General features: G+C 45.9%; 2 protein-coding genes across 3 annotated transcripts; both read right to left on the bottom strand.

The window, feature by feature from the left end:
* Positions 1–1,767: 1,767 nt before the first annotated feature.
* LOC148323911 (protein FAM171B-like) lies at positions 1,768–8,175 on the bottom strand. Of its 2 annotated transcripts, XM_088315766.1 has the most exons (8): positions 7,860–8,175; positions 4,975–5,208; positions 4,799–4,891; positions 4,544–4,702; positions 4,300–4,470; positions 4,015–4,131; positions 3,781–3,904; positions 1,768–3,659 (listed from the first exon to the last, which is right to left on the bottom strand). In XM_088315766.1, exons 1-8 carry the CDS (start codon positions 8,044–8,046, stop codon positions 2,843–2,845), a joined length of 1,902 nt encoding a protein of 633 aa, XP_088171892.1. In that variant the 5' UTR covers positions 8,047–8,175; the 3' UTR covers positions 1,768–2,842. The 2 variants fall into 2 exon arrangements, with proteins under 2 accessions (XP_088171892.1, XP_088171893.1); XM_088315767.1 differs by lacking the exon at positions 4,544–4,702.
* Positions 8,176–13,207: 5,032 nt separating this feature from the next.
* On the bottom strand, positions 13,208–17,633 carry lrrc3 (leucine rich repeat containing 3). The gene is made up of 2 exons (XM_088315314.1): positions 17,405–17,633; positions 13,208–16,041 (listed from the first exon to the last, which is right to left on the bottom strand). Exon 2 carries the CDS (start codon positions 15,775–15,777, stop codon positions 14,986–14,988), a length of 792 nt encoding a protein of 263 aa, XP_088171440.1. The 5' UTR covers positions 15,778–16,041; positions 17,405–17,633; the 3' UTR covers positions 13,208–14,985.
* Positions 17,634–20,181: the final 2,548 nt, after the last annotated feature.

Raw genomic sequence — 20,181 nt, 5'->3', positions numbered from 1 at the left:
GAGAAACTATTTTGATGAATGCATGTCACGGACATGTTATTAAAGTAGTCCATTATGACCCAAAAAAACAAAAACAAAAACACACGCACACACTCGCGTCTGCTTGAATTCCCAAAACAGAATGTCTTTTCTCGTCTGTCACATGAAAAACAAGTTGATGTCAAACGAAATCTGCCTCACCGAGACAAACAGCACATCATAGAACATACGAGCGGCCCGCAAACGACAAAGTTGAAAGTCAGAATTTCTCTTTTGCATTGAACGCGACACTCGAGAAAGCGGAAGCAGCGTGAGAAACAGCTGCTCTGCATTTGCAGGCCGAGCCCAAAAGGCATCCAAAGACTTTATGAGCAACATTTGTCTCGCGTGCGCACAAGGACGCCGTGTAATATTTGTGCATCAATCTGTCTACTTTTGCGGTTTTTTTTCTTTCGAGTTTGACGTAAAAGCCTTCTTGCGCAACTCTTTCAATCCCGAATGCTGTCTTCAAATTTGCTCATGACGAAGGCTCGTCCGGTCCTTCCAGTTTTAAAATTGCCGCAGCAGGAACGGTGACGTTTTTATCCTCTGCGTCACGGTGCTGTGACCAATGATTAGAAAATTCCCTTTTGGAAACCGAACGATGACCGCGTTTTAAACGACCCCTCGGCTGCACCGAATCCTCCTGGAGAGCTTTTGACGTTATGGTTGTAGAAATGAGCTGCACAGTCACTGGCTGCAAGAAAAAGGAGAACGCGCCGGGCCTGCGTCACGATAACGAGGTCCATAAACAAATTGCGGGAAATGAAATGTCACTTGAGGAGGCGCAGAATCAGCCAGGCTATCTCTCGCCAAGCGCTATTTCGGAACCCGTTCGCACCGAGCCGTTCTATTTTCAACAGCGAGCGTTCGCGCGTCTACAGTGGGTGTGCGATTGCTCTCTGCAGTTGTGCAATCACAAATAGTCTCCTTCATGGAGAGTTTTCTTCCCTCAGAGTACTCAAGTTCATCGTATTCTCGCAGAGCGACTCAAGAATAATCATGGTAGGATGTTTAAAGTGCTGGGCAGTCCGTTTTTGAGGTACAGCTGTTAGGAGCACTTGAAGCAAAGAACATCAAATAATCAGGATGGGGGTGCGATATTTACCCGAACCCGAACCCCTTACCCTTTGGGGTTTTGGGAGGTTAGGGGGGGAATTATCTGCTATTTTCCAATCAACATAAGTGAGTTATTTTTTCCTCGCACATTCGCAGTCTTGCTAACAAATATGTTTTGGGAAATGCGATGAGGCTAATTGAGCTGGAGCTAAAGTGAGCTAGCTAAAGCTAATCCCGCTGACAAATGGCAGGGTGCACCCTGAACAGCACAAATGGACAAATAACACACTCACATTCTGTGAAACGTTGCTGGGACGTGGGAGGGAACCAGCCAGAAGACCCAAAGTCGATCCACGCACATGAGCAGCTTCGACTCGAGCAGGAGCACGCAAACATCACTCGGGGGAAAAAAAAAAAAAAAAAAAAACATCAGTCAGGAAGTCCTGAGCCAAGATTCAAATCCCCAACATGTCGACTGTGAGGCAGACAATTCTGCCCATTCACGCACCGTCACCACTTTAATCATTAACTGCAAATCTTTTCATCCATTTGACCAAGACAAATGCGGATGTTTTGATGTGTGACGCTCAACAAACTTGGTGCAAGTCTGACCTCTAGTGGTTCTCTCAGTCGTTGCAACAGTTAAAGTCATTGCAGGGGAAACCATTAAAGAGAATCGAAGGGCAGCAGTGCAATTGCACAAATGGCATTTTTTATTATTATTATTTTACTTCGGATAGAAAGTAAGACGGAAATCAAACAGAGGACATTTGCATTCAATTTATGAGGTCGTTTGGCAAACTCTGATTAGTATGCACATAAACACAAGCATAAAAATGTAACACATGCAAATAATATTTTAAAAGCAGTTGTGTTATTTTAGCGTGCAGAAACGATAAACAGGCGACCAAGTCCACATTACATGTTAACATTTTTTTTAGGCTTAAGGAGAAACTGAGGAGCAAGGCAAAGCATCATCTGTCATCCCTTTCAAACATGATCACAACCGTGACTCAACTTTTGATATATTAGATAGACTTTGCAAGCTGAACACACACCAAAAAAAAAAAATCATTTTGCAACTGATAAAAATCAATCGTTGATGTGAATCATAAGCTCACCATCTTTTGTGTTTGTGCAAAGACAAGACAGCAAAACGTGTTTGGTTGGGACGGGCCACTTGCAGAAGGCAGATGTCAACTTGCTCGTCCACGTGCGCAAGCATGACCTCACCAAAGTGGAAGCCGCGTCTTGCCTCGGACATTTTGATTAACTTGTGTCTCTCCTTATTCTCAAAGTGTTTGCGTATTAAAGGGTTAATATCTTAACATCTGCTAACACAAATGAGTCATTGTCATTAGGAAAAAAAAAATAAAAGAAAAACACTTGGCAGTTGAACATCGGCCATCTGTTCGAGTTGGACTTTTTTCTTACTTTGCGTGGCTCGTTAACGAACTTGTCGTGCACCGCTCCCAAATGTTGGTGAGGCCTTCGAAATGGGAGTTGCTCATTCAAATCACAAACTAAGCTCCGCCTATTTTTCTTTTAGTAGGCCGAAATCTTTTTCTGAATAAGGCCGCAGTGTCGAGATCGCGGCCGGAGGGCGGTGGCCTGACCTTCAAAATAAAAAAGGTCAAGTGCCCCGCTCTGGAACGACACGTTCAAATTGCAAATGGCGCCGCAACGCGATGAACTCGAGCACGAGCATAAGACGTAATTAATGACGTGTGACGCTTGGTTTCCCTTCGAGCTCGGCTCGTCGCTTTCACCGCGACGAATGTTTGCCGCCGGACGACCTCTTCACGAACGTCGCGTTCCGTTCCAGAGTGACCGCTCTCCTCCCGGCCGTCGGGTTCATCTCGATCATATCCACGCCCGAATCCAAACTGGTTTCTTGGCTTTCGGCGGCTCTTCGCCGCCGCTGCTGCTCGGCGACGGCGTAATGGATCTCGGCGGCGGGTTTGCCCTCGAGACTCACAAACCAGGCCCGCGGAGGCTGCGACGGCGGCGGCGCTTTGGAAAGTTCCGTGGCGGCGTCCATCGAGTGTCTGCTGGGCCTCATTTTACTTAACGTTTCTGGAACGGACGCAGATTCGAGGAGACCGTAGTGGCCTCTGGTTGTCGGAACCAAAGCGTTTTGCGACTTGTCCGCCTCTCCTTCCTGGTTCTGAGTGGCGGAGGAGCCTGGTGACCCATTTGGGCCGGCGCTTTCTTCCGTCGGTATCTCCGCACCTCCCACTGCCGGTGACTTCCTCCAGCGGGGCTCGTCCGCTTGGAAAAATGCGGAGGCGTGCAGAATGGCAACGGGCCGGTTGTAGAACACCAAAGCGTCCGTCACCGATGCCGGAACGCGTATCGGCTCCGTCGCATCGCTTGACGCAATGCCATCGTTGGCTTCGCCACCGGCGGCGAGGGCGTGAAACATGGACGCGCTGACGTTGCGTCGGTCAGCGCTCCGTTCGGGAAAGAAGTGCTTGAGGCCGCGCTGAGCTCGAGAGGACCCTTCGACGTCTTCGTTGCCGCCGGTCGTGGTGGATTGGTCTTTTGTCGTCAGCGGCAGCAAGTGCGTCGCCTTGGTTTGCCTCGGAGAACCACGAGAGAAGACAGCGTGTTTGCGAGGTTCCCAAATACTACCGTCACAATCTGGCGAGTAGCATGCATTGTTTTTCATCCTTTGAAACATTTTGGAACATCCTTCCTTACCTGTGACAATACAAACATCCAGCAAGAAGGCCGGCAAAAACACAAAGCATTCCTCCAAGGACGACCATCAGAAAAGACGAATACTGGACAAAGAAGTCGCTCAGGATGTCGGATCCAAAGAGATCTACAAAAAAAAAAAAAAAGCAGAATTGAAGGCGAGTTGTGAGTTTGTTTGGGTTGAAAATGCCCCCCCGATGACATTTGAGACCCGTTTGGCGTCAGGTCGGCGCTTACCTCCGGTCGTCGGTACCGGAGCCGCAATCCAGTCACCAAGATGAGGAGCCGTGAATGTCCAACTCAGTTTTCCACCTTCTGACGCCACCGTCCCGAAACCTCGTCTCATCCAGCCGCCTAAATGACAAAAACAAATTGCCAAGAACTGAAGCGGGCGATCAACGCTGCACTTCACGCTCGATGAGATGCCATTTGAGATTAACGCTCATTTTATCTGCTCCCATCCAAATCTCACAAGACCAAATTCAATCCGAAGAGACGTGACGCTGGCACGGGCCGACCCACCGGCGCTGCGATTATATAACCAAGCCGGAAGAACGTTTGAAGGCCGGAGTGCGCGGTTGTCGGGCAGAGCGAGGCTGATCTCCACGGCTCCGCTGATCTGCAGCTCCGTGTCTCCGGAGAACAGTCGCACGCTAACGGCCGCCACCGGGGTCAACTCCACGCTGACGTATCCTAAAAAAAACAAAGACAGAAGCCGCGTGAGTCCGTCACCATCGGCGGACGGAAATCTCCAAACGGTCGAAACCTGTCGCGCTGCTCATGAGGCCCAAAGTCTTGCGAAAGTCGGGTTCGTCCGAAGGCGTCTTCGGGACGGTCAAGTACGCTTTCAAAGATTTGACGTCGCCGCTCTCGGTCAAGTTGAGCAAACTCGCCGGGAACCGGACGACGGGCGGCAACCAAGCATCTGCGGCGTAATCATCAAACCGTTTCATCTGGTCGTGACGTGCTCAAGAAGGACACGGATCGAAATTGGATGGCAAAATGGCTTGCGATGTCTTACCAGATGTTTTGTGAGTGATGACTAACGAGTCTTGGAAAAGCCAGATGTTTCCTTGCGTCAGACGCTGCAGTCGCAAGGTCACTGAAGAAAAGACTGAAAGAGAAAAACAAATCAAGCACACGCGGAAATGTCGTTGTCCGAGGCTGAGATGACGATTGGCAAAATTTGGATCTCACTCGGCGTCTTGACGGTTCTGTAGGGAAGCGACGCGCAAATGTAGCCGGCGTGGCACGCCGCCACCGCGACGGCGGACCCGCTTTGAAAAGGGACTTGCAGCAAAACGCCGCCGTCCTCCCCGGTAAGAGCCATCTTGGTTCTGCTGTGGTTGACGTAAAGGTCCACCTTTGCTGGGCTCAGGTGCTGACGCGTCAGCTTGTCCGTGACCAGAACTTTCAGGGTGAAGCTCAAACCTGCGAGCGAGGAAGAGAAAATTGACATTTCTTTTCAGCCGGGAGCTCGTTTCACGTTTTCTGCGGGTCAGGCTGCTTTGTGAAACGGTTTTCTTCTAGGGGCTGAATTTTTTTTGGTCCTGACTTCTTGTCCAATTTCAACAAAATTCCGTGAATTGTTCAATCGAACAAAATTGGGTCACAGAATATTGCAGTTTATTTTCAGCAAAAGTCTTGATTTTCTAAAATACATTTGCAATATTTTAAAAAAGGGGATGGAAGGGCTAAAGCACAAACATGAAGAATGACGTTACGGAAACAAAATAAAGACGAAAAAGAATTGAAAATACCGGCAAAAAGGTCTCAAAAACCATGCGTGAAATTTGATCTATTTGGATTCCAACCGTCCGGTTTTGGGGGATTTGGGCCACTTCAACTTTGTACGCGAGGCCAAGTGATAAGCGAGTGCGTCTTTTTGCTCATCGCGCGAGCCGGCTTTGCAGGAACGGACACGCCACTCATGTAACATTTATGATGTAATCAGTCCCGAACGTGCCAAAGGCCGAAAACGACATGATCCCGCATCGAGGATCTTCGTCATGCTTCGGCCAAACAAGCAAATATACAATCGCTGAGCAACCTGAGAAGGAAAAGAAGTGCAGGTGTGCGAGATGCTGCTTGCCGCTTGTCAGTGTTGTCCCAGAAACAAGATGAGGCTCCTTTTAGGGGGGGGGGGCACAAAATGTGAAGTGGGGGCGTCTCGTGCCAGATTACAATAATCCACCCCCCCCCCCATTTGGCCAAAGTGGTTTGTGCGGCAAAGAGGTTTATGATGAGGATTGAAACTGGACACAACTGAAGCCTTTCATGCGGATGAGAAATGGATCCTCGCGTTGGAGCTTCGGCGCACACGTTTGTGCATTTGCAGGAGAGGAAATTGTCTGAAAACAAAACAATCGACCACGTAAAACAACTCAATCCCGCCGAGAGGCCATTTTCACATAATCATGATTGGTCGCTTCTGTGAGACCACCAGACAGTCCAAGCAGATGGTCCTCCAGCGACTTATCACTTGAAAAAAAAAACACGCACACACACAAAGCCCTCAGCCCCTCCTCCGGATATAAACATGGGCAGTCATGTTTGTGTCGGAATTAGGTCATACATTCCGCAGAAAGAGGAAAACGCGAGCCAAAGCTAAATCTGTCTTAAGCGTAGGTGCAGACGCTCCACAGTGTTGAACAATAAAAAATAAAAAAGCAATTTGGGCAGTCCTGTTCTCACTTTTACTTTGCCTGAATGTGCAATTTGTAAAGGCCTGCATCCCGAACATGGGATGGAGAACTCGTACAGCACCTGCTGGAAAATGAAGGGAAAAAAAGCCCATCTGACTTTTTCAGCCAATAGCGAGATTGCTTTTGTCCAATTGCCATAGAAACACTCGCCGGCCAGAAGAGCAAGGCAAGGGGGTGGATTGCATTTGGTGCACGTCCAAGAGCAACAAGGCAGCTTGTGGGACAGCCGGCCTCATGTGATGCCCACTGAGCTCCTCCCACACAGAATGAATCAGTCACGACTCTCTCCATAACGTCACTCGGCCAAGTCTCATGAGAAGCGTGCGTGTCCATATCATTCTTTTCATACGCCAGGAACGGGCCCTCGCATCTCATGGTTGTCAGGGACCCGCAAAAGTGGATTCTTGGATTTCAGACGGCTCTGCCGCGCTCCTTCCATTCCTCTTGAAGTGCTTCGGCCAGTCGGATTATCTGTTCGTATTCAGCCGAATGCTTCGGAACTCATTGGATGGCGTTTCCCGGTGCGGGTGGACAATGACCCGAGACAAACGGCAAAAGCGACCGCAGAGAGGCAAAGAGGTGGAAGGTTATGTAATGGACAAGAAGCTCGGCCAACCTGAATTGAGCAAGCATTTCCGTCGCTGCAGCCAAAAGTCAGGGAAATATAATCAACAACAACGACACAATTTGGTACTTTTCTCCGCTGAGGCCCAGAATACACAAAAAGAAAGGAAGAAAGAAATTTGCAACTCATTAATTAATTAACATATGATGTCATGAAATAAATGTGCATTAATTATGAAAATAGAAATTAGTTTCTTTAACAAATATTATTCACAATGAATAAATTCATGATTTAATGAGATAAATTTAAAGATTTTTTTAATCAACGATATTTTGGGCAATATTCTATTAGTGAAATAAATAAAATGGCATGTAGTTCACTTAAATAACAACATTCATTCTTATTTTTTGAATTACGTTATGAATAAGAAAATTACATGACTCATTTTTGGATACAATAAATAAAAAAAAAATAAATATAAGTTTTTGCATATTTTTTTTCTAAAATAAATAAAGGAAAAATAATAAAATTATTTGGAAAATACAAATTATGGGATATATATATATATATATATATATATATATATATATATATATATTACAGTTTTATTTATGTAAAAAAAGTAAATGAATAAAAGAAATAAAAAGAAAAAAAAGATGAACGACCTTGTGTGTGTGTTTGGGGAAGACGGTGGGATTAAAACAACAAATCAATATTCGGGGACACGATCATGCGTGGGATTGAAGCCTAAACACAGTTTTTTTTTGGGAGGGGGGGGGGCGACTGTTGGGGGGTCTGCACACAATACGAACCGCTCGAGCGCTCGACGACTCTCTGCGTGGAAAAGTTGCGTCCATCTTCTTCCTCATCGACATGCAGACGAGTTGCAGGAGGGCTCGTGCTCATCCCGGTTCCGGTCCCGGTTCCGGTGGGGGCGATCTCACCCAAGGCTTCGCTCTCGCATAGAATCAGAGCAGAGAGCAAAATCGACACCAACATATTTTGGGGAGGCGAAAAACGAAAGAAAAAAGAAAAGCACCGCTTTTAGCCCGAAAAGAAAACAGAGGCGTCATCAATAACTTGTTCGCGGGGCATCCATCGCTGTTGCTGTCAGCCTTGCTGGGGGCGGAGGGCACCCGGATGGAGTGCGGGGGGCGGGTGGGTTTTTAAACCCCGCCCCCTGAGGGTGCGTGAGGTCGCCTGTCTTTTGAGTTCACTTTTATTCGATTTTCTCTTTGTTTGACATCAACAATACAGAATGTCATGTTAAATAATTGAGTTGCCATTGCTCACGTTTTGTTTCAACATGAGCATTTTGAGGTTTGACGTTTTTTTTATTCTCGTCATATTGTTGCGTAAACAAAATATTATATAAACGCCATTTCATAACAGAATCAGGAGCTGAATTTACAACCACGTCCCAACAGCTTCACTCCAAGTAAACTGATATATAATTGCATCTCCTTATTTTCACCACTAGAGAGCGACATACAAAGTCAAACGTATTGATTGCCACCTTGTTTTAGTTGAAAGTGACATACAACGTTTACATTTGGTCTCGTTGCTTTTTTCCCTTTAGCTTATCCGAGCCCAGAAAAAAAAAAAACACGATCTCTTTCTTTCTTATTCATTCCCGACATCTTGTGTCATGGAAGGGATTCTGTTTTTGCAAAATGGACATCTTGACTGAAATTTGACACCCCCGGAACAAAATATGAAAAAAGAAGAAAGGAAATGACCCAAACTGTTGTTTTGCAGCGCCTCTCTCCGACTTGTGCCTTTTTCAAATGATTGACTTGTTCTCTGTGGCCCGTCTCAGTGTGAAATCGGATAAAGCGAGCAGGAGAGGTCACATTCAACTCCGACCTTCCGAGCTTCAAGCGGGATTCGTCCTCCCTATCTGCTGCTCCTGCTGCTCTTTGACCTTTTTTGGCCTCCTCGCTCTTCTGTCCTGAGATGCTCACAGATATTGTTCACTGCCATCTTTGCTTCTTTATCGTCTTCTACACAAAACTGCCACCGATTCCGCATGTGTTAGGCCTCTGATGCTACATTTGCCAATAGACTTTGATTGAAGTTATTGTAAGTTCAGTACATTGAACGTTTAGTTTGGGCGCTGTTATTTAAAGGACGGATGCACGGAATCGTTACAACAACGTTTGGAAATGAAAATTATGAAATGACATTTCTTAGTCCCACAACGGGGAAATGTGGACGGAGGAAGTGAAAAGAAATGTTTTCTTAAAAGCACCAAGAAGACATTCTCGCAAGAAGCTCTTGCGTATTTCCTCTGATGAGTGTGCTCCGTTCGTCTCGGCGACTCCCCGGAGTTGCCGCTGAGCAATTACTTTGTTGGGGATGAAAGAAATTCCTTTGACACAGCCATGTTTGGCTTGCGTCGCGTTCCAATTACGATTGGCGACGGCTCACCGGAATCATTTGCCTCTTTCGGCCATTCCATGGGCGAGATGACGAAACATCCTGGGAGGAGAGTGAAAAGTCAACCACCGAAAGGCAACACAAAACGAAGCCCCGTCAGTCGGGCGGTCGAGCGCTTCTCGGGAAGCTCGAGAGACGGTCTCTTGTTAACGACGGCCTCCATTGGATGGCGCTCATTGATTGGGGCTGGCCAACTTTGCGACGCGAGAGGAACTGGCGGTGTTGATGAAAGAACATGTTAGGCGACGTGCAAGCGGAGCAAATGGCGTGCTGGGATTGTGTCAAGATAATGATCGCCGACTGGATGTTCCCGCCTTGTGATCTTTCCGCATCAACGCGCTCTACGTGCGTTCCGTTTCAACTATCGACAAGTTTTGGACATCAACCCACACGCAATCACGCCGGCAAAGTCCAAAGGAAGCCGCAAACGGTGCGACGCGCATGAAACCATTTACGCGTTTGACGACCTCCTGTTGTCTTTTTCATCTTAGCCACATCTGTGTTCAAAGGCAAATTCATAAATACATGGAAAAAAAAAAAAAACGTATTAGTCATGTGCGGCATGTTCTCCTTTTTTTTCCATTTTTTTTTTCAGCCACTTCACCAGTGGGGGAAATCAAATTGATATTTTGCGAAAAAACAAAAAATCTTGGTTGGACAAGCACACGTCAGTCAAAACAACTTAAAAAAAATAAATAAAATCTCACAGTGGCTACTGTGTGGCCTTGCATCCATTTCGTCGGCAGTTTCCTTTTCTAGGCAGGCAAAGAAAAGAAAAGAAGAGAAGAGTGGAAAGGCGACGGTCCAGTCGCCGTCGTGCTGAGACAATTATGTGCAGAATGCCGAGCCCAAGTCGCCGGCGTTCAGAGAGGATGCCGCCTCGGGCGCTTTGCTCGTCGGAGGGAGGCTGAGCGTGCGGGGACTCACATCTGAACAGAAAAAAAAATCCTCGTCTGATGGCATTGAAACGGGCCATTAAGAAATAAAAATGTTTTTGCGATTCCTTCCGACTTGAGGAGACCATCGTGAACGTCCGACGGGACGTGGAGGGACGGGCAGAGTGCGACAATTATTCGACGTTTGGCGCCGTTTTGCAATTGTTGGTTTGGAAACAAATTGAAGGAGAATTAGCACAAATCCGATAAGATTGACCAAAGTCAAAATCAATTTTTCAGGCCAAGGAATACATTTTTTTGTGTCATTGCTAAAATAGGATTTTTGACAAATGGAAATGTTAAAATGATAGATGTCCCCTTTTAGTAAGGCAAGCAGGTGGTCTAAAAATAGCCTCTTTGACCCGCTTTGTTAACAATGCGGAAGGGAGTGGCGCTGCCGCGGCTGGCGTGAAGCTCACCGGTGTTTGGATGAGCAACATCAAAGGAAATCAATACTCCGTCAGAGCCACGCCCAATAATCACTGTCATCATCCTTTTTACGCTTCAGATTGACCACTTTTTTTTTTTTTTGACAACGAGCTTATCTCCAGGCAAGTCTGGCCCGAATGATGCTTGGAGACGCATTTATGTGTCCTGCCTTTTTGAGTTTGATGACAAACATCGTCATAAATGTGGCAACCAAATGATCACACAAAGGAATTCTTGGACTGAAAATGATGTTCAAGCAAAGACCTGGCAGAAATTTGACATTCCATCCCAAGGACGGAACGGACCGCCCATTTTGGGGACAGACGATGACACTTTTATTTCATTTTTTTTTACACCCCAAACAAGGCCGGAAGTGGGTTTTTTATCCATCCGTCCGTCCGTCCCTGTCATCATGCCGAACCAGCTCAAAATTCAAATATTTGCACTCAAAGTTGAGCGAGTGAGCGAGACTGAAGTGCGCAAAAAGAGATAAAAGCAAACGCGGGGCTGCAGGAAGAAGCAATTGAGTGTCAAAACAAGCGCCTTCTGAATTTGACAATTTAACAACGATATCTGACTGTGATCCCAATCAAGAGCAAGACTAAAGAGTTCTCATGACGCACGCGCGTCCTTTCACCGGCAGTTTACTTGTCGCTTTGGTGGCTGACATTGGGGACGATTACGTTTTCCGGTCGGAAGTGTCACGGAAGAGACACGGGAGTGTCTCCAATTAGGCCACAAGAACGATGCGAAGTATTATTTTGGATAACATGACGCAAAAAAGATTCTCCGTGTGACACGACGTTGCGAAAACAAGGCAACGCATTTCATTATTTTTCTATTTTTCTTATCTGGCCAAAATGTCGTCCGGCTTTTGTGTTGCTACGCAACAATCCTATCCGAGAGTCCAATTGCCCTTCCAGAAAGTCGATTGCCTTTTCCTCATTTTTCTTTTTCGTTTTAGAAATTGTGAAGCGCAACAACCAAGCCTTTTCATGCACGAGAGAACCCGCTTGCTGAGAATGACTAAGCCGGACGGCAATGTTGAATTTTTCCGTTGTCTGGGCTGCATTCCTCAGTTTGTGTCTTTCTCGTCTGCGTTTTCAACCATTTTTGTTGTGTTGATGCAAAATCAAACAGAACTTTAGCTCTTTAAATATGAATATTATAATGTTTATGTCAAATTGTATTTTTTGGGGGGGCGACATTGCGTCTACGTGTGGCCAATTGAAAAAAAAAAATAAACAAACAAATGTTAAAATTAATAAAAAAGAATTCATTAATATGAATAATTCATATAATATAAAAAGAATGTTCTCAAAGGTGTCTTTGAAGACGCAATGGAAGCGAATCCCCTTTTGATTGACAAGTGGACGGATGAAAATGGATGAATGAACGCTCAATTAGGAATGTTTAAGTCTCAAGCAGCTTTACCGTTCTTCTTCACCGGCACAATAAAAGTCGCAGCAAAGGCCAACGTTACAAAATAAATATCCGTGGCCGTTCCACCGACGGCGACAAGCCGCCAGTCCGAGCGGACGTGATCTGAAAACGGCCCCGCGGGTGAAATTGTGGAACGTGTCCAAAGTGTAATGGTGCAATGTCATGGGACTAAATAAAAGCAGTTTGCCTCGAGCGAGGCTGACTTTGGGAAAGGTGCAATCTTTTCCGTCAGCCCAAATCAAGTCATGAAGGCCGACCCCCCCGCTTTGATACTTGATGGGTTTTTTGTTTTAATTAGTAAAAAAAACGACAAAAAAAAAGTGTTTTTGTCCAAGTGTGGCGCTTTGCTCTCCCCACACGCATCATAAAGTTGACGAAAATGTCCCCGTTTTAAAAATCCATTGACTAAATATTACACTGAGGTCATCACAGCCAAAATCGGATTTGCTCCACTCCACTGCCTGTCACTTTCTGACATGGATTTTTTTTTTTTTTTAACAGCATATTGATTCTTAGAGGAATGACCTCGAAAATCAGAAATTATTTACACGAGAAAAGAATGAGATCACGCCATTGACGAAACGAATGTTCCACGCCGCCGCACGTGACCTTGGCATTCAGCACGTTTGGCACGTGATGCCGTCATGGGACTAAAGTTCATTTCAATTTTTTTCAACTGGCAGTGGACCTCGCGTTTGCTATTCTCAAATTGTTTTGCATCTCGCAAGTCTTTCTTTCCATTCAGACCCTCGATTGTAGAAATGAGACATTCTTCAGTGCATTTTTGACTTTGGCTTTTTGTTTTATTTCACCGACGTGGCGCTCATCGATCTATCTTAGTTTTTCCATAGATTGGGAAAAAAAAACGCAGATTTGTTCCGGAAAATATGCTTTATTGACAAACACAGAAATCCAAATAACGACTCAGACTAAACAAAGAGAGCCCTTTCATTTCCATCCCAGAATTCCGCCGCTCAAAGACCAACGTTCACGCCTTCCAAACTTTTAGTGGCGATTTCCAAATTCTATGTTAGTTTTTGTATGAAACAACAATCGCAAGAAAGTAGGCTTAAGCATTCTTGCCGCTTAAAAAAAAAGCTCTTTTTTACGAATCCGTCACCCACCCTGCTTGATCCGACTGCTTTTTGGCAAACCGGAGACGGACGAGACGAGACGACCGACGCGTCGAACTAAAGCCCCAAATGCGCAAACGTCATTGTGCCTCCGGGAAATGGCGATTTCCAAGACGAACTTGCCGCCGCCCTCATCGACATCGCACCTTCACAAGTTCCAGACATCGGGCGCTTGTAAACGATCCATTGTGATCGGCAAATTCCAACACAATCAATGGCAAATACATTCCCGCTCCCGTGGAAGCAGAACCGCAGAGCACAATCGGTCGATACGTTGACTGCAAAGGCGGTGGCAGAAGGCGGCTCATTTCCGCAACGATGCAATGTGACGTTTGTAGAATGGCCGAGCCCCAGCGGAGCTTGCCGAGGCCGCCTTCTTGCAGACAATGCGTCGTAATAAAGGCGAGAGCCACTCGGGGGGGCCGGAAAATCGCTTCACGGTAAAACCAACGCGCAGGTAATGAAGTCAGAGAGCGAGGCTAGTTAAGTGGCCGGTTGTGTGCTTGCAAGATTTATGTCCCGAGTTGGATCTCACGCACGCACGCACGCGCGCGCGCACACACGCACACACGCACGTGTTATTCATGTGTATTACCATTACTGGATCTCGCACGCTGTAATCTTTGCTGAAGCTGATTCAATAAAAAATCAATCAATAAATAAACAAATTAGTTTCATATATATATTAGTGTTGTTAAGTGATTCCATTTTTGGCCACAACGAGGTCAAAGAACATTTTGAGGATTCGCCGTAAACTCATTAATCGCGTGGACGTTTACATTGGTCAACAAAAATCGGAGCATTTACGGTCTCCGCCAAATCTCGGAGCTTGTCTGTGAAATTTGTCGGAAAAACTTTTGTGGACAACTCAGACTTGACTTTGCAACGGTAACTTCAAAGTCATTCTTCTACTTTTTCTTTTCACCAAAATCTCATTTTCTCCGCCGGGCGTTTTTGCCGATACAATGCGTGTTCTACGACCGATTTACTAATGAAGAGAAAAAGTGAGCCCATTTTGTTTTTCTGGTGAAAGAAGAAAGTCGACTCTTGCCGGATTTGATGCTTGTATTGTCATCCGACAGAATATTTTTGGGGTCTTCGCTTAAAATGCTGTCAATGGGCTGACAAAATGCCAAAAGTGTTTTGAAAACGTCTGGCAGCGAATGAGTGGAAAAGCCGTTCACGCCGCTCGGAACATTCTTTCTTTTTTTTTTATCTTCCGTTTTGGGATGACATTGCAAGGTTGATAAAGAAAACTCGTTTTTCCTTCGGCGTACCTCGAACAAGGCACACTCGGTTGCTGCCGTCGCACTCTTTTCATTTGATTGTTGTATCATCATGGCCTAAAAGTCTTTTTTTGGACAATTTTGTTGTTTTATTTTTTTTCTGACGATGCCACTGCTGGTTCCAACAAACCCTATCCTCAACATTAACTCGAACGTCATAAGGACGGAACTCTGACATAAAACAACCATGCCCTGAAAATTGTCATTTGTGCACAAAAACAACTTTTTTTTTTAATCCTAATTTTTACTCCCACGAGACAACCGAGTGTCCTGCTAGAGAACCGTGCTGATGGTGTCCAAATCTTTTGCGATGTGAGAACTACTGGGCAAGGATTTGAGGTACTCCAGGTGCCTCCTGGCGTCCTCCTGGTTGTGTCTCACATAGTAGACGACGTATCCGATCACCATGCTGAACCAGCCGAACATGGTGACGAACATGGCGACGTCGGTGGTCTTGTGGTGAAAGTTGCAGAAGTTGATCCCCGAGTCCAGAACTTGGATGAGGGCCCGGCCGGCGTATTCCTCCTGCACGGCCGTGTGGCACACCACGTCCTTCACCGACTCCGGGTCCAGCCTCAGCTCCCGTAGAACCTCCTGCAGGACGCACTCGCAGTGCCACGGGTTGTTGGAGAGGTTGATTTTGGCTCGGAGATGGGCAAAGGCCTCCTTGGGGACGCTTTGGATGCGATTATTGGCCAGATCCAGCACCAGGAGGCTGTCGGCGATGCCGTGAAACGCCGCCACGTCCACCGTCTCGATGTCATTGCCGGACAGGTCCAACTCCTGGAGGTAGTTGAGCTCTCGGAAGGCGTGGTTGGGAATCTTGCTAATATGATTGGAGGCCAAGAGCAGAGCGACGGTATCTCTCGGGAGGTCCGACGGGATCTCCTCCAAGTTCCGGGCCATGCACTGGACCACCGTCATGCCGCTCTTTTCCGTACAGTGGCAGCCGGCGGGACAAGATGACGCGCGAGCCAAAAGTATTCCAAAGATCAAAGCCCGTACGGCTGCGTGGCATTTCGGAGCTTTCCTCATGGGCGCTCCGGGCCCAAACAAGTGGCGCATGTCGGTACCTCAAAAGTCCTCTTGGGTCAAAGAACGCATCCTTTCAACTGATTTTACAATTCATTGCCGATGAAAACGACGTCATTCACGTTCAAAGTGGCAAAGTTCTGGATCTAGTGATGCCCAACTTTTGGGCTTTTGCTTGGAATTATCTTTGCCATTTCCGATTTCAGAAGAGCTCATTCATTTATGATGTGGAATATCCAAGCAGGAATCGCTGATATTATTCTCGATGGAGCGTTTGAAAGTCTGGATTCATTATAGCTGCAAAAAAAAAAAAAGAAAAATCCAGGAGACTGTTATTTGCAAGCAAAAAGGATCCTTTGCATGATCATTAGTTATTAAAAAGCACTTTGTGCATAATGCTTTCTATTTCTCTAAATGTTGTATGGGCCATTCCGTTTGGTGAATACAAATGGAAAATGCGCATGTCCTGTTTGCTGCAAATGAGTTATCGCAATCTTTGTAGATTTGGATTATTGGACGAAATCCATTTCTTTGGAACGCGTGCGCTCAAGCAGCCGTCATGTTTTATCATGTTCATCATTTAATTGGACAAAACACGCTTTTGTTGTCGCCGGTGTCGTCATCACAAAGCCGACAAACGTTTGCCTTCGTGCAAGACCCCTGCAGCGCTTCAGTCAATAGGAATTATCGTCGTTGGACCGCAAACAAGAAATCGTCCTCGTTATTCTTTCATGTAAACATACGTTGGAAGATTGCTTGTTAACAAATTGTCGGGTCTCTGCTTGCCCATCTGTCAAGTTCAAAAGTACGCAATCAAGTCAATCTTTTGTCGCCTGTTTTTTTTTTTCCTGAAAATATGTCTGTGAGCTAGCCAGTATGAAATGTGCTCATTTCGACAACACCAAGCCCGTGCCATGAATTTTTAAGCCACGGCAACACAACACTCACACGTCAAAGCGTGGAGGTAAGCAGAGCTGCAAGTAGCAGCGTTTATGCAGAGCGGACTTTGTACTCATTTTGCTAGCTCGAGGGTTTAATATTACGATCGAGACAATTAGCATTTTGACATACGTCAACATTTCTTCATCGCTTTTCAAAGTCAAATATTTTTCAGCATTAAATAATAATGAAGCCAGAAGTAACGGACGTTTTTTTGTATTTTTGTTTCATTTGTGCGGCCCGACACAGCACGGCCCGGTCCAGGAACTGGGCCGCAACCCGGTGTTTGGGGACCACTGTTTCTGCGTTCAGGACCAAGTATAGGGAAGCAGCAAGGCAAGGATGGAGGATGTACTCAAAAATCTAAAGTATTTTCCCGAAATAAAACCAAAAGCCAAGCAAGGGATCCCAAATCCCAAATACGAAATGAACAAAAACCCGAAAGAGCGAGGCAACAGGCACGACATGACACGGATGAGACGACAAACCAACCACGATGCAACAAGAAGCGAATGCGGGCAGGAAACTAAATACAAACCGTGTGACGAGACAACGACAAGACTCGAGTGGCTGGACGATGCACACACACACACACACACACACACACACACTGCAGGGAGGTTGTGCATGACCACGTCATTAAAATAAGAAGGGAAAAAAAATTACAGTCTACATCTTGATAGATTTTAGATTGATTCATAAGTACTCTAAATGTTCTTACCTTTTGGACATTTTTTTTCCTTGGAGAATTATTGAGCAACTTGAATATATCCACATCTAACGAGGCGGTGAAAAAAAAAGTTCATCAAAGCACATCAGAGTGCAAAAAAAACAACAAAAAAAAACACTTCCTTGCCAAAAATAAATAAATAAATAAATAAGATTTGCAAAAGTGCATCAGTGTGGAGAAAAAAGGCTTTAAAAAGCAGATGGAACCTGCTGTGAGTGATTACTCCTGTCTGGTGGGGACGGTTTGGTTGTTTGGTTCCAGCGAGGAGCGTGCTGCTTGGATGATGACGAACTGGAGGAGGAGGAGGAGGAGAAGAGAGGAGGAGGAGGAGGCTCTTTGTTGCAGGTGGAGCGTGTGTCTGCGTCTGGATGGGGAGGAGAGGAGAGGAGAGGAGTGCCCCCCCCCCCCTCGCCCTCGATCGCTCCCACCTGGCCGGCTGCCACCTCCTTTCCTGCGGGGCTCCCTGCCGAATAAACTGATCGAAAATTCCCGCCCGCATCTCAAACAACAAACAATCAAATCTGTCTGGAAGTGAAAGGGCCATGGAGTCATGTGACATTGCTTACGTGTTTGTAAAATAAATGTGAAATGTGGCATTTACAAAAAAAAAAAAAGCAGAAGAAGAATGTGAAGGTCGGACAGTTTTGCTCGGGAAAATGGACTTTTTTTTTTTGTCGCGTCTCACGAGTGGCGGCCACCCATCAAGTGTGAAATGAAACAACCGAGTCAGTCTTTTGTCGTCTGCTTCTGACTGGAACTTTCTTCTTTTGAATTGTGCCAAATGAGCATGTTTTCCATAAAAATTGCTCTCATTGATTTTCTCATTCCTTTACAAAATTGGACTCATTATTCCGCATTTTTTCCGCTTGAACTTATTGCGCTCATTCAAAAGCAAAAAAAGGTAAACAGCACTAGCACAGATTAGCATTAGCATCCGATAACTAAGCAGTTGACAAGGAGATGGTGCGGGGGCACCCTTTATAATTAGCGAGTGTCCGCCGCATGCGCAGATCTGCTCGCCGAACGGAGTGAAGAATAATTCGTCAGTTTGGCGATGAAGTGCTGTAACCATTCGTGAAAATACACTCAAATCATGACGGGCACGTGTTTTTTGGCTCTGCAGCAGGCTTAGCGTGATTCGTTTGCAGTCGGGACACACTCGTGCTCTCTCAACACCACAGAAAGTGCCTTGATTTGTTGCTAGCCGCTTCTTTGCAAAACTCTCGCTCGTTAAATTGGCAACACCGAGTAGCCCTCATGTCACCGAAATGCGCCACCCATTGTCGTCGGAATAAAAGCCAGACTCGGAAGTGTGTTTCTTTCACCTTATCTTATTTGGACACCCGGGAAGCCTTCTCCATGATGAAAAAAAAAGTACAATTTGTCTAAAATGCGATAACAAAAGATGCCATCAAAGCGGTCCTTCTGCCTCGTTGCGATCAATTCACCGAGTCGAGACGGTGACCTCATGAACGCGGCATGCACACTATTGATTAACCTAATCACATTACTTGGTGAATCAATCTTGACGATCAATCTCGTATATGCAGCAGGAACCGAGAGGATTAGAAATATCTATATAATCGTTCCATAAATCCAGCTTTGCCACGGCTGAGAGATGCTGATGGGAACATTTCAAATTGGGTCTTTTTGGAACGGCGCAGGCGCAGGCACAGCCAGTTTTCGATTCAGCAGTGGTATTCATTTGGGTTAGGCACCGACCTGTTCAATTTCATTTGCACTTCCCGTGGGAGTCGCAAAAGTAGGCCGCGCCTCCCATTGTTCCAGGAGCTTTTTTTTCCTGCGACAGTCTCCGACCGGCCTCGGCGCTCCACTCGCTCTTGCTCACTTTTTCTCAGTGATGGAGTGGCTCTTGAAATGCATTTACGGAAACGCAACATTTACTGAGCGACGGCATTAAGAAAATGATGCGGGAGAAAAATAATAAAGAATAAATAAATAAATAAATTACTGTTACCAGCCATCCTAATAAAGTGTCTATGATATACTTCCAACGTGTAATTTTGGCTTTTACACACCGTTATCCGTTTGAAGTTACAAACGTCGTCCCGGCCAACGGGCAGCTGCATCAAAACCTCAAATTAATGACAAGGTGAGCGGCGTTTGCTCATTGAAGCAAAGTCGAGACGCTGGGAGTAAAAAAAAAAAGAACAAGCAAATCGTTTCCACAGGTGGAGGCAGAACTTCATGCACGTGGCGCACAGACACAAAAACACATTCAAATTCACAAATCAAAATCACGGGGAAGAAAACTGAACATGAGATGATTCGCAGCAAGAACAACAAACCGAAAGAAACAACAGAACGACTTTCACGCAAACCGACAAGACAACAAGGAACATCTGATCGGTTGACACGAGAAAAGCCGGAAGGAAAAAAGTAACGTGATCAAAAGTCAATCGGATCCAAACAAATGATCGCCCATGGATTGGATTGAAAACATTCATGTCAAACCGAAAATGATGTCTGGCGAGTGGCGGTGGGCGGTTGTCATGACGTTGCCGCCGCAAGCCTTCCGCAGCCGGAGAGAAGCGAGCCAAGGTCAGAGAAGTGGAGCACATCTGTTGCAGGAGCGTCACAAATAGTTTGCGTTTGCTGCCAACCACATCCAGCGACGCGGGCCAAACTCTCGTCAGGCAATTTCAAGCCTCCAAACAAAAGGTTTGCATGTCGTCATCACTGACTTTAGTCGGACTTCCCGCGTGACAGCTATTCTTTTTTTTATACTTGCGCCTCCTCAACGACTT

This window comes from Idiotropiscis lumnitzeri, chromosome 14 (genome assembly GCF_059441095.1).
Source record: "Idiotropiscis lumnitzeri isolate Australia: NSW breed Sydney's pygmy pipehorse chromosome 14, RoL_Ilum_1.0, whole genome shotgun sequence".
Lineage (NCBI taxonomy): Eukaryota > Metazoa > Chordata > Actinopteri > Syngnathiformes > Syngnathidae > Idiotropiscis > Idiotropiscis lumnitzeri.
The sequence above is the reverse complement of the archived record's forward strand: the minus strand, read 5'-3'. Positions and strand labels throughout refer to the sequence as shown.